This window comes from Scomber scombrus, unplaced genomic scaffold, assembly GCF_963691925.1.
Source record: "Scomber scombrus unplaced genomic scaffold, fScoSco1.1 SCAFFOLD_240, whole genome shotgun sequence".
NCBI classification, from domain to species: Eukaryota; Metazoa; Chordata; class Actinopteri; order Scombriformes; family Scombridae; genus Scomber; species Scomber scombrus.
In genome coordinates this window covers 23,338-35,893 of record NW_026910571.1, presented here as the reverse complement: position 1 = coordinate 35,893, position 12,556 = coordinate 23,338, and the positions used below count along the sequence as shown (strand labels likewise).

At 39.6% G+C, this 12,556-nt stretch overlaps 1 protein-coding gene across 1 annotated transcript; it reads right to left on the bottom strand.

Moving 5' to 3' along the window:
• Positions 1–337: 337 nt before the first annotated feature.
• On the bottom strand, positions 338–12,078 carry LOC133977109 (caspase recruitment domain-containing protein 8-like). Its single transcript, XM_062415245.1, has 11 exons — positions 12,036–12,078; positions 11,639–11,762; positions 9,074–9,232; positions 8,850–8,896; positions 8,364–8,494; positions 8,025–8,071; positions 6,840–7,057; positions 5,055–5,326; positions 2,402–2,515; positions 2,165–2,306; positions 338–1,215 (listed from the first exon to the last, which is right to left on the bottom strand). The coding sequence occupies exons 1-11, from the start codon at positions 12,076–12,078 to the stop codon at positions 905–907; spliced, it is 1,608 nt and encodes a 535-aa protein (XP_062271229.1). The 3' UTR covers positions 338–904.
• Positions 12,079–12,556: the final 478 nt, after the last annotated feature.

Sequence of the window (12,556 nt, the reverse complement as noted above, 5' to 3'; positions counted from 1 at the left end):
GCACATTTACAAAATAAAAGTCTGAGAAAAATAGTAAATACAAAATAAAACATGCGGATGAGGTGCTTATCTTAAAACCTCACCTATAAGAGATCAAATACAATAATGCAAAGTAAATATCAAAATAAACATAAACATCATTAACCTAATTAAACTTCTTATAATTTAGATAAAAACTAATCAAATAAAACTTTGCCTTTAAAAAATCCAGTGAATTCAAGTTTTCTGCTGAGATGAAAAGGTCATTAATTATATTTGTGTCAATCATTTAGTTTAAATCACAGAGGAACAGTCCAAACTCACTCATGCTTTAGTTGTGATATGTAAATGTCTGATACTGTCAGCTGATACAGGCTCATCATAGATCTGTCAGTATTTATATAGAAACTAAAACACATCCAGCAGTGTGTTGTCCATCAGATGAATATAAGTTCAATATTAACTCTCCTTTGTGTCACATGTGGACCTGAAGCTCAAACATCAACAGTAACTGGAAGAAACTCACAGGTTGATCCTGTTGTGTCATTATGAAAACAGCATTTTAAGGTCAGACTGAATCTGTGACACTAACATGCAGCAGTCATGTAGTTTAGAGGTGTCTTTGTGTCAGTACATCAAATAATCTTCCAGGTGAGTCTCAGACAGATGAATAAGATGAATAACATCCTGCAGCAGTGAGCGTATGAGTAAAACATTCCTGCTCTTCTAACTGAGAACTTGCCTCCTGGACACACTACACTCATGATTAAAGTCAGTGTTTGGACCAGGACTAGGTTGTTTCCAGGAAACTGGTCCCATGTGGTTCTCTTTGTAAAAGTTAAGTGTAATTGACACTCAGGGATTTTGAGATGATTTCATATAAGACTGTCTTCACTTCATTACAGACTTTACACTTGTTCCCACTTCAGCTTAAGTTCAAGGTTTTGGAAAACTGTGGATCCAACTTGCAGAGGTCAGTAATGAAGAATGAGCTGGCTTCTCTTCCTTTCTTTCTCACCAAGTCAATCACAGCTCGAGCTTTGTCAGCCTTGGATTTTGTGTTTGCTGACTCCTTTTCTTCATCGTTGATAACTTTTCGTTGTAAAAGTTGATCCAGCAGCTGGTTTAGAACTGGATCAGACACTCCATCAACAAACTGTGAACGAACTGAAAGCAGCCTCTTGTGTGGTGAGAGAGTCTGAAGCTTCACCAGATTTTCTTTATCTACAGCAGCATCTGAGGGACAAGAGGAATCAGTCAAACGTTATCTACATAATGATGAGTGCATTTCAAAGTACCTCACAAATGACTGACATGCTGATAATAAGACAGAGCAAATGTAGACAGGATGTGGATGGGTTAATGGTTCAGTAATGATTTAACTGAACTGGACCGGTGTATTAACTCAGACCGGGTTCAGTAGGCTGAGTTTCAATTAAACCTTTTAAAAGAACACAGTAACTATATATATATTTAATAATATATTTAATACAGTGTGTAGCTGTGCGCTCACTGAGTCCCAAAAACTCTTCATCAGATCTGTCACTGTGTGCAAATATTGCTCCCAAGTTGCAGTAAAGCTCACCAAGCTCACGGTCCTAAGACTCTGTTTCAGTCCTAGAGTCAAACAACGCATCATCCTCTGTTCCATCCAGTGGAAAAACAACAAAGTTAGTGAATCTTTTATTTTTCAGATCATACTCTGTGTTGCTGCCACAGCGCACTAGCTGATTGTCTGCGTGCTTTTGTGCATCACGCTTCAACATCTGCTGCTGTCAGTTTGGACTGTAAATACTGAAACACATTGAATCAGCACCTGCAGGTGAACCCGCCTGGTTTAATTTTTTTTATTTTTCGGTACAACATACAGCATTAACGGGTCATCAATAGATATTTGAATTAGCTGCAGACACAGCTGAAGCGCACGCATGCTTTACAAAGCTGTTAATAGAATGTTATAGTTCATAAGTGTGGATGCTCACATTGCACACATTATCTTTACTGTTATAGTTATTGTTCTTAGTGTGGACCTATGATCATATCCAGATCCAACCTCTCTGTATTTTACTGGTGAATAGGACGCACCAGTGTTTAAGACGCACCTCACTTTTCAATGAAAAATAATTGCGTTTAAGGTGCGACTTATACACCGATTTTTACGGCAAGTAAAGATTGATTGATTTACCAGTCAGTTCCACTTCATGCTCCCAGACTTCTGTATTTCTTTGGTCCTGGATCTTCAAAGTTACTTCGTCTGTGTTTGCAGGCAGGCGGATCTCAAATGTTGGGTGATAATTTGGTCCAATCTCCAGGTCAAAATTTGCTCTCTGTAAACCAGAAGTATCCAAAGTGAACTAAAGGTAACAAACAGCAGTTTATGAATCATGTTACAAAGACCTTTATCAGATATTACAATACTCACTTTAGGCTGTATTTTAAAAGCCTCAGGACAGAGAACCCTGTAACTTTCATCTTTGATAAGTTTGCAGCTGGAAGGGGCTGTGATGTATTCAGCATTTCGCTGTTGTGCACTCACCTGAAGAGAAACCCGAATATTTTCATTATTATTATCAGTAAACGCTGACTTCAGCTCAGCACAGACACAGTATATCAACCTCACACACTTGTTGTCTGATAAGCAACAACTGGATTTTGTGTTCAGCTGTGTTCATCTGCTTATTGTGTTTGTATTTATACTGCTCTCATGGCCAGGTCACTCTATAAAAGAGATTTTAATATCAATGAGACTTTTATCCAGTTTTTTGTGTGGGCACACATATTTCACAAAGACAAGCTTCTTTGTAATAGTCGAAAATATGGAGAAAAATGCAGCTGGTTTAAGTGTACTCATTATGATTTAAGTGATTGCATATGGGCTGGTTGTTAAAGATATGTAGTGAAACAAATCGGTACCGGATCAACCTTAGAAAAACCCAACTCTTTCTCCTTGACCATCAACAATTCCACTGTTCCTCCTTCTCCTCAGGTAAAAAGCCTGGGTGTTATCCTGGACAGCACATTATCTTTCGAAGCCCACATCAATAACGTTACTCGGTCTGCATACTTCCATCTACGGAACATCAACCGCCTCCGTCCCTCGCTTTCACCAACCTGCAACGCTATCCTGGTAAACATCCTGATCACATCCCGTCTGGACTACTGTAACTCTCTCCTCTTTGGTCTTCCGCGGAAATCTCTTCACAAACTCCAGCTGGTCCAGAACGCAGCCGTCCGTATCATAACCAGAACCAGAACCCCCTCTATTGAACACATCACTCCTGCCCTGCAGCAACTTCATTGGCTCTCTATCAAATCCTGCATTGACTTTAAGATTCTACTCTTCACTTACAAGATCCTTCACAACCTGGCACCATCATATCTCTCGGAACTGATTCACATCTACACACCTTCCCGAACTCTCCGATCCTCCTCCGCCAACCAGCTCTTTGCCCCATCTGCCAACTTAACTACCATCATGGGGTCAAGAGGCTTCAGCCGATCTGCCCCCGCCAGACATTTGCACCTCACTCTGAAAACACATTTATTCTGACTGGCATATTCTGTGTCATAGTGACTATGAGATCACTTTCATATTCATCTATTGTACTATTGCACTAACTCCTTTTCAATGTTTGCTGATTTTATGATGTTTGATGAACTGTTGTGTTGTAAAGGTAATTGAGTGTTTTGAAAGGCACCTATTAATAAAATGCATTATTATTCTTATCATCATTATGATCATTTTCATTATCAGTATTATTATGCAGCTGCCAGTTTTTTCAAAGGTGGTTTTCCCCAAGTGGAGGTTCACAGACCACTTCATTTACCAAGTCTGAAGCTGTGAGAGCTGCACACCTGGATTAATACTCTGAGCTTTAAGTTTGCGCTTATTTTGGAAGAAGACAACGAATTCCTTAGGATATAATAGGCCCTTTAAACTGGTCGGTTCTTGGGCCCTAACTACAGAACCTGCAGATTAGATACAAGGAAAGAGGCTATGGCTCCAACTCTATTCAGAAAGCCTTACAACATGCCAATACCACCTCTCACTCTGAGCTCCTATCTAATACAAGAACAAAATCCAAGCCAGGCCTGTTTCTCTACTGAATATAATAAACACTACGACACCAAATGGAGTGAATTGAGATGAACTGAGATATGCAACCTTTTCATTTTTTTAGAACACCTGGTCTCATGTATGTATGTATCAGCACAATATCAAAGGAACAATGCGTTATCGTTATCAGTTTCTTGTACTTTTCACTGTACAAAGATGTATAAGAACTAATATAACCTGTATGACAATGTGAACATTTACAATTAAACTTTGACTCTATATTCGGTTCTTACTAGGGATCGGCATGATCAATTGATGATCGATAATTGACCGTTAAGAATTTTGTTGATCACGTGAAATGTTGTGTTGTGTAGTGTGAGTCCAGAGGCAATGCAATTTCAGTTGCTGGACTGACCCCCAAGCATGTTAACATGCTAATCTTCCTCAACAAGAATCAGTAGGCTGGAGTTACTTTACTTTGTTAGCAGTGGACAGTTGGACAGTCACCACCGCAGCCTTTAGGTGAGTCACTCTTGTTGTTTGGCTCTAGTTAAATAAGCATAATTGTGAACTAACACTATCTCTGTCACTCACTCTCCTTCTTTCTCTCTCGGCTGGGAGCATTTTGGAGTCCTTTAACGTTATATTTTGGCAAAAACTGTCAGTCCTGAGTAACTTTATGTTTTTGATTAAGTTGTTGTTAGACTTGATTGTTTTTTGGAAGTGTTTCTAAAAGAGACTCAGTTGTGTTTAAGAGTGCTGTAGTGATTGATATGTGAAGAGGTTTGGCTCGGAGCCTCGGGCTCAGCTGCTTACAAGTTCCGCAAATCTTTTGAACAGTTGAACTTTAACTGTCTTGTCTAAAGAGGATTGTTGTTAGACTAAGTTATTGAAATAAAGATTTAATTGAGGAAAAACACACTGTATTTTGTATTTTCATGGATTTTTTAAGATAAAAAATGAATGATCAGACAAGTTTGGACTGAAAGTGAAGCTGAGACATAAAATTTAATTTTACCTCTGACAGAGGGACGTTCCTCGGCAGGAGAAACATGTTCAGATTCTGTCTCTGTGTTTTTGGGTTTGGAGGTCGGAGGAACAGCAGAACTTGGCCACTGATTGGTCGTGCGATGTTAATAAGCTTCTTTAAAAAATCCCAGACCAGGCCAAAGGCAGAGAGGTGAGGGACGTTCACAACCACATTAGTGTCTGTAATCTTCAGCGGCTTCAGGATGCTCATTCCATCATCAGTGATGTGGACGACAGACAGCAGACCTTCAGGGAGCGGAGCTGTGAAAACACACACATATTTTACTAACAACTTCATAATAACTCAGTTTGGTCAGTGAAAACCAACAAAACTGTCAGTGATGGCAGGTGGGAGGTATGTGAGGAAGCAGGGGGTGGGGGGAGGGGCGAAGAGTAGATAAATTGTCTTGACTAAAAACAAATTGATAAATATTTTCATGATCCCCAGATGATACATTTTGATGACATGTTCTCCTGAACTTTCCCCTTTGAACAAAAATCCCACATAAAAATGAAAAATGAAATGTGCTGTGGTTATTCACTATCCCAGAGGATCTCAGTCAGTCAATCTAATGTCTTTTTAAATTTTACAGGTAGTGGTAAAATGTTTTTATTTTCATGACCTGGGTGAATTGATGATTTACACTATTTTTTACAAGTTAACTATACACTTAATAAACACAGGAATTTTAAAGCTTACTCTTTAATGTAGAGAGAGTGTCTGCCCCCAAGACCAAATCTGGAAGATGGTTCCACAGTGGTGGATCTAACCACATGTTTCAAGACTCTAACAAACAGAGTCTTTAAGAAACTCAACCCCACAGTCCTTGGTGGTCGCACCCAGGTGTGAACTCCACCGATGGACCAGGGTAACAAAACCGGAGCTCCCCCACTGCCTTTTCTCTTTGTCTCCATCCCTGCCGAGAGTAGCAGGAATTGCTCATTTTTTCCAGTAACTACTAACCCTCTTCTTAATGTGGCACCTTTACACCAACTGGCCTTAAACACAGATTCACACAGTTAAGAAGTTTTAACCCAACTGTACACACTTTGCTTTGGGCAGCACATGTGGTTGGTCAGGCTCTTTAAGATATGATAGAGCCTGTAGGAGCCAAAATATGTTTTGTTTTTGTTTATATTTGCTTCAGCTGCACGTATTGCGTCACATGCAGTGATTGACACATGGGTGTGGTTTCCCCTTATTTTATCTGTTCACTTGGTTGGTGGCGGGAGATTTGGACAAAGGGAGTTAGTAGAGTTCCGTTTTTTTCCGTTGACCGTCACCATTGTCATCATCATCACCATCGGTTTTCATCACTTTATTCTTACAGTCGGATCACATCAGGGTTTTTATGTTTGTGGAACAGCTGCTTGTCAGTACCTATTTGATTTTTCATTCAAATAAACTGCAGTAAAAACATCATCTGGACTTTAGTATCATTTTGTGGACGTGTCACAGATAAGAGCCTACTAAGTCTCTCAGCGGCCTTTCTGGAAAAGTAATCGCTATAGAGCCTGACCATTAAAAGCTTTAAGTGCCACCATGAGGTGAAAGATTCCAGTAATATACAAGATATTATATAATATCAGAACTGAACACATCCATACTCCCGAGATGAGGAACACTTTAGACAAAAGGACAACTCCATGTTTAGCTCCGCTGCTGATTTATCTCTTGTCTTGTGACTTTAATGAACTCTGCAGCCTGTAGGGGGCAGTAACAGGAGCCTTAATATTGCTTTAGTAAAACTCACAAAGCCAATAATCATCTTACCATCCATGGTTTCACAGTGTGGCAGGTGGAGCTGACTGACAGCACCTTCAGGACTGGACTGGATGTTGAACAGCGGCCCTGCAGCTGTTTTACCAGCTGGTTGTAGGACTCTCTCATCCCATTGGACAGTCCTGTACTGTAGCTCCGCCTTCTTAGTCATACCAAACACGAGTCCGGTCAAAGTACACTTGAACACACCTGGACCAGGACACCTGTGGCTGTAGGACAAAGAGGAACTGATCACACAACACAGACTCATGCAGCTTTTTCTGGGTTTGAAACAATAAAAACTAAAGAATGAATTTGCTGAAGGAAATAACTGTGACTGCTTCAACAGCTGGAGAACAAACTGAACTACTGGACAAGATGTGAGTGAAGCAGCAGCTGCAGGAATATGAAAAGTGTTAAAAGTGAAGAATAATCATTGTATGGAGTTTAAATGAAAGTTGACTCCAGTTAAGAAAAGTCAATTTTATTTATATAGAGACAAATCACAACAGAGGTTAGTCTCAGGGAACTTTTCACATAGTTTTAGACTGTACTCTTTAATTTACACAAAACCTCAAGCAGAAATGGGCTCCAGTTTGGCAACCGTCTGCCCTGACTGGTTGGGTTGTGACAGAAAAAGAGAGGAGAGATAGACACAGAGAACAGCAATAACAAATAATAATAATATTGCAAAGCCATAAGAAATGTAATAAAATGCAGCCTTTCTATTTTCTGAAGAGTGACATTTTTCTTTGTTGTTTAACAGGTTCAACTTGAAACAGTGTTTCAAGTTGAACCTGTAGTAATTTGTTGTTATGGTTTCAGCCAATGTGGGGCCAGAAGGACAAACAAAGTTGGGGCAGGGTTACAGAAATCTTAGCAACTAACAGTTAGTTAACTTAGCAGCTTCAGATAATCTTGGTCAGTGGATCAAGAGAGGATACGTCTGAGAAGGGACTTTTATTTGGGTGGTTGTGAATATTATATGTACACAGGGATGCTTCAGTATTTGATGCTATATCATCATTCCCTTTGGACCAGTAACTTAGTAACTGTTAACAGAATGATGTTATCTTTGGTTAATGATCCTATCATAGTGACACATGTATGACACAGTTATCTTTATGTTACTATGTTTTGGCAGTAATTAACACAGTATGAACCAACAGTGAAAGGGTTACATTATGATTTGGTTACCTGTATGAAATGTTTGCAGAAGGCGTCAGCACTTTGGGTGTGAAGTACTAAAATGTAGAAAGTGAAAACATTAGTTACAGAAACTGAACAGCTCACTCTCAGTCATACAGCTGACAGGATCCTCACTGCTTCAGGTTCTACTCTGCACTCTGTACTGTTTCATTATCACTGATTATCACTAGTCCACATCACTAAATGATCAGTTGCTCTTTAACTTTACATTGAAATGATCCTGCAGGACTATGTTGGACGTAAGGAGAATTAACCTATTAAGGAACCTGAGTCTGAACTATAACAAATTAAGAAACTTGTAAGGGTATTGTATTGTATTGACTGTACCTGCCAGTGACTTTTCAGATTATCTCTGCACACAACCTGCAGCTTCATCCTCTCTGGATCGTCTCTGCTGTCCTCAGACACATTGAGGGTTGTGTTGGATGTGGACGGATGTGATGAGAGATTAGAGCCATCTGATGTGGAGAAGAAGACAAACAGCTGATGTTAAACTCTTCTGGACGTCCTTATGGGCCAGTGATCTAAGACACACTGAAACTTGATTAAAAAGTAGATATATGTTTCTAGAACAGCGTCCTATGCATCTGTGACTGATCATCAATCAGGAATCTTGCTTTTCTCAAGTTGAATGCAGCAAAGTCAACCAAACTGTTTTTTTAACCAGACAATGATACAACCTCCTCTACAGTCACAGTCAATCAGAAGAAATGTTCCTCAGTGAGTTTGGATTTTGTATAATCTAAATAAGTTTCATCAGATGTGTATTTTGTCACATTCACACTTTGAACTGGTCTCAGTCTCAACTCTCACCTCCTTCATGTCCATCAGGTGTAGCTCTGTTTGGTGTGTTCTCCTCCCTGTAGGAATAAATAGAAACACAGCAGTTATCTGGACTGTCTTATGAAGAGGGTTCAAATAATCAGACTCTATCTCTTCTCTAAAGATAACTAATGATTAAGAAAAGCAAAAGTTTTGCTCACATTAAAGTAAATAACTGAACTTCATTTCTGGTTTCAGTAGAAACAGTCTCTTACTTTATGTGTGAGGGTCCAGCTTCATCTCTGAAGTCTACAGGAGGATGTTTGGACTCACAGGTGGATTCTGGAGACTCTGATTTGTTCTTTTCCTCCACACAACCACTCATCTTCTGGTTTCCAGTCAATGTGACAGGTGAACCTTCAGAATCAGAGAACCTAGACACATATATATTTCAGTCAGAGACACCAATGTCAGACTTACATCAAACTATTATACAATTAGAGTTGGAGGAAACGTCTCTGCTGTTTGAGGGAGACTCAGCAGGAGAATGTAATGAGAATTATTATTATTCATCTTCTGATATTCAATCGTAAGCATTCACTGTCTCTAACTGTTTAAAGGTAGGGTTGGTAATCCTGTTCAGAAGCACTTTTTGTTATACTGGGTGAAATGGTCGTTCTATTATCAGAGGTATCAATACATTATGTCTTTAGAAAAAGGAACGGAAAAATCAGAGCTCTGTGACAGCCACAGGAGTGATAAAACTCCGACCAATCCATGCTCTTCGCACCGAAAAGCAAAAACCAATCAGGTACCTTCATGTCTAGTTCTGCATCCGCCCCCCTCTCTCCCTGCCTACTTCGCGTGTGCACAGTCTTCACCTGTCGCTGTTGCCGGTTTGTGGGGGCGTGGCTTGGACGGACTCACTGACGGGAGGGGGAGCAGCGGGGGGAACTTAGAGGAGGCAGGAGGAGGTGATATTTTCAAATCTTGCTAGCTCTCTTGCTAGCTTTCCAACATTACCAACCCTACCTTTAAGTGAACATCATTTATGTTAAAATCTACTGATTAACCATTGTCCTGATTGTACAACACATTATGACTATTGTGCTGACATTGTTCTGATGGTAGAACAAGTTCATCCTTTTTACAAGATAATGTATATAATCTGACAACTTCTCCTGCTCTGGGCTCATTCTTGCCGTCTCACACTCGAGACATCAAAGAGTCCGTCTTCAGGTGACAGAATAAACTCTCAGAAAGACAACGACTTTGTGCTTTTTAATACAAAATTACCAGAACAAGAACTAAAATCAAGAACATTAAATCTTAGTTAAATCAGCTTCACATAAGGAGGAGGTATGATGACATTACTGTACACCTGTATGAATATGAAAAGGTGTGAGAGGTTAACTGCACTGTAAAAAAAATCCCGTCGTTTTAATGGAAAAAAACCAGCAGCTCTGGTTGCCAGAATAATTCTGTCTGTCTGTCAGTCTGCTGAATTAGCATTATAACATATTATAAGATTATAAGATATTTCATGCCACAATATGAGTCACTTAGCTGATTTTTTCCATAAATTTCCCTCAAAATCTACAAATAATGTTATTTTAACACTATCATGTTGTCATTTAAACTGCATTTTATTGCTTTTTGTATTAAATTTTTTCTGCGTTTAAACTACAGTAATAGGTCATTTCTAGATACTGGAGACTCCGATTTGTTCTCTTCCTCCACACAAGCACTCATGTCCTGGTTTCCAGTCAATGTGACAAGTGAACCCTCAGAATCGGAAAACCTGGACAGAAATATTATATATAATAATATATTTCAGTCAGAGAAACGAAAAACAAATAATTATATATTCAGAGTTGGAAGAAAAGGCTTTGCTGGGACACTCAACAGGACAACCCTCTGTGAAAAGTGTTAGGCTTTTTATGGTGTCACTGTACATCTGTATGATATGAACGGTGGCTGGTCAGCTGGTGGCCAAGAAGCTGATGAATGAGCCAATTCTGGGCACAGTGGCTCCATGGCAGGCTGCATAGCTCCCAGCCAGTGTGGGTGTGATGAAGCCTGAGTAAAGTGTCCCTGCTGCCGGATTGATTGAGCTGCTGTGATAGTATTGTCCTCCTGGCTACACCTCAGTGTACTGGTACATATTTAAGTTTGCCCTTTTCCTGAATGTTGTAACAATTGGCCATGAGTAATTTTGATTATTATGTGAACTTAGACCAGGTTGCATCCCACCGCAGGTATTTATTTTCATGGAGTAGAGCCACTAATCCTTTGCATCAAAAGGAGCCAGCTGAGGTGGTTTAGGATGCCTCCTGGGCACATCCACGTTTCATTACTTGGCCTAATGCCACTGTGACCTGGCCTCGGATAAGTGGCAGAAAATAGACGGATGGAACTTCAGTGCTCTGCCCCATTCTCAGAGATTCAGATTCAAATTTTATTGTCATTTTCACTGTGCCTTTGCATACACAAGAGAATGAAATTCTGATTCTCAATCAGTGATCCCAGTGCAAATAAAAACATCAATAGAATAATAAACATCATAATAGAATAATAATAAATAGGAATAAAATCAGTAAAAAAAATCAATCAAAGTAAGTCTGTGCACAATCTCACCAGTTAAAATAGTCCGTTCTCACAAAGTGCAGGTAGTGCGTTCAGTCTCTTGACTTGACAGGTGACTAGCTGTCAAGGATGAGAGTGTGTGCGTGGTTGTGTATATTGGGAGGGGAGACAGTCGATTGGATGCTACCTGATCATCCAAAATATCACCTCTATGACAAATAAACAACATGGACTGACTTCAACTCATTACTGACCTCAGAGTCTCCAGTCTACAGTGTGGACTCGCCATAAAATCACGCAGCAGATTCACTCCCGATTCCTGCAGCTCGTTGTCACTTAGATCCAGATCTTTCAGCTGGGAGGAGTTGGATGTCAGAGCTGAGACCAAAGAACGACATCCGATCTCTGATAGCTCACACCTTTGAAGCCTGTACTTACAGAATAGATGTCAGTGACAGATTAAATGTAGTACATGATCAGTGTGCAAGAAATAAATATGAGCCTCTGTAAAGATGGAGCATCTGCAAAAGACTAATGACAATAAACTGACCTCAGAGTCTCCAATCTACAATTACAACTCATCAGTCCATCTGACAGCAGCTGTATTCCTGAATCTTTCAACTTGTTTCTACTCAGATCCAGCTCTCTCACACAGGACTTCAAAGCTGAAGCCACAGAAAAACAGCTTTGACATGTGACCTGACACCTTGACAATCTGCAGAAAGAGAAAATGTTATTGTATATTACTATATGCATATAGATAGATATATATATAAAAAAAATAAAAAATGTTTGTGAGTCATGGTAACTGAAATTTAATATAACAGGCAAGGGGTGTGAGTAAGTTTAGTCTGAAGAGAGAGCTTTTTTAAAAGAAGAATTTTGAGAAACTACTGTTCTTTAAATAGAATATATTTTCTACCTCAGAGTCTCCAGTCTGCAGTTTGGATTCTCCAGAAATTCACACAGCTGCTTCAATCCTGAATCCTGCAGCTTGTTGTTACTCAGATCCAGCTCTCTCAGATGGGAGGGGTTGGAATTCAGAGCTGAGGCCAGAGAAGCACAGCCAGCCTCTCTGATATCACAGTTATGAAGGCTGCAATTTCAAGACATGTTTTAGTAAAACTTGCTGCTCATTTAAAAAGATAAAATAAAATAGTCGAAAACACAAA

Coding starts and splice junctions, on each gene's coding strand:
- LOC133977109 (XM_062415245.1), bottom strand. CDS start 12,078: ATGTCAAAGCTGTTTTTCTGTGGCTTCAGCTTTGAAGTCCTGT. Junction 8,072..8,363: donor ATCTGAAAAGTCACTGGCAG/GTACAGTCAATA, acceptor TCTACATTTTAG/TACTTCACACCCAAAGTGCT. Junction 5,327..6,839: donor ACACTGTGAAACCATGGATG/GTAAGATGATTA, acceptor GTGTTTTCACAG/CTCCGCTCCCTGAAGGTCTG.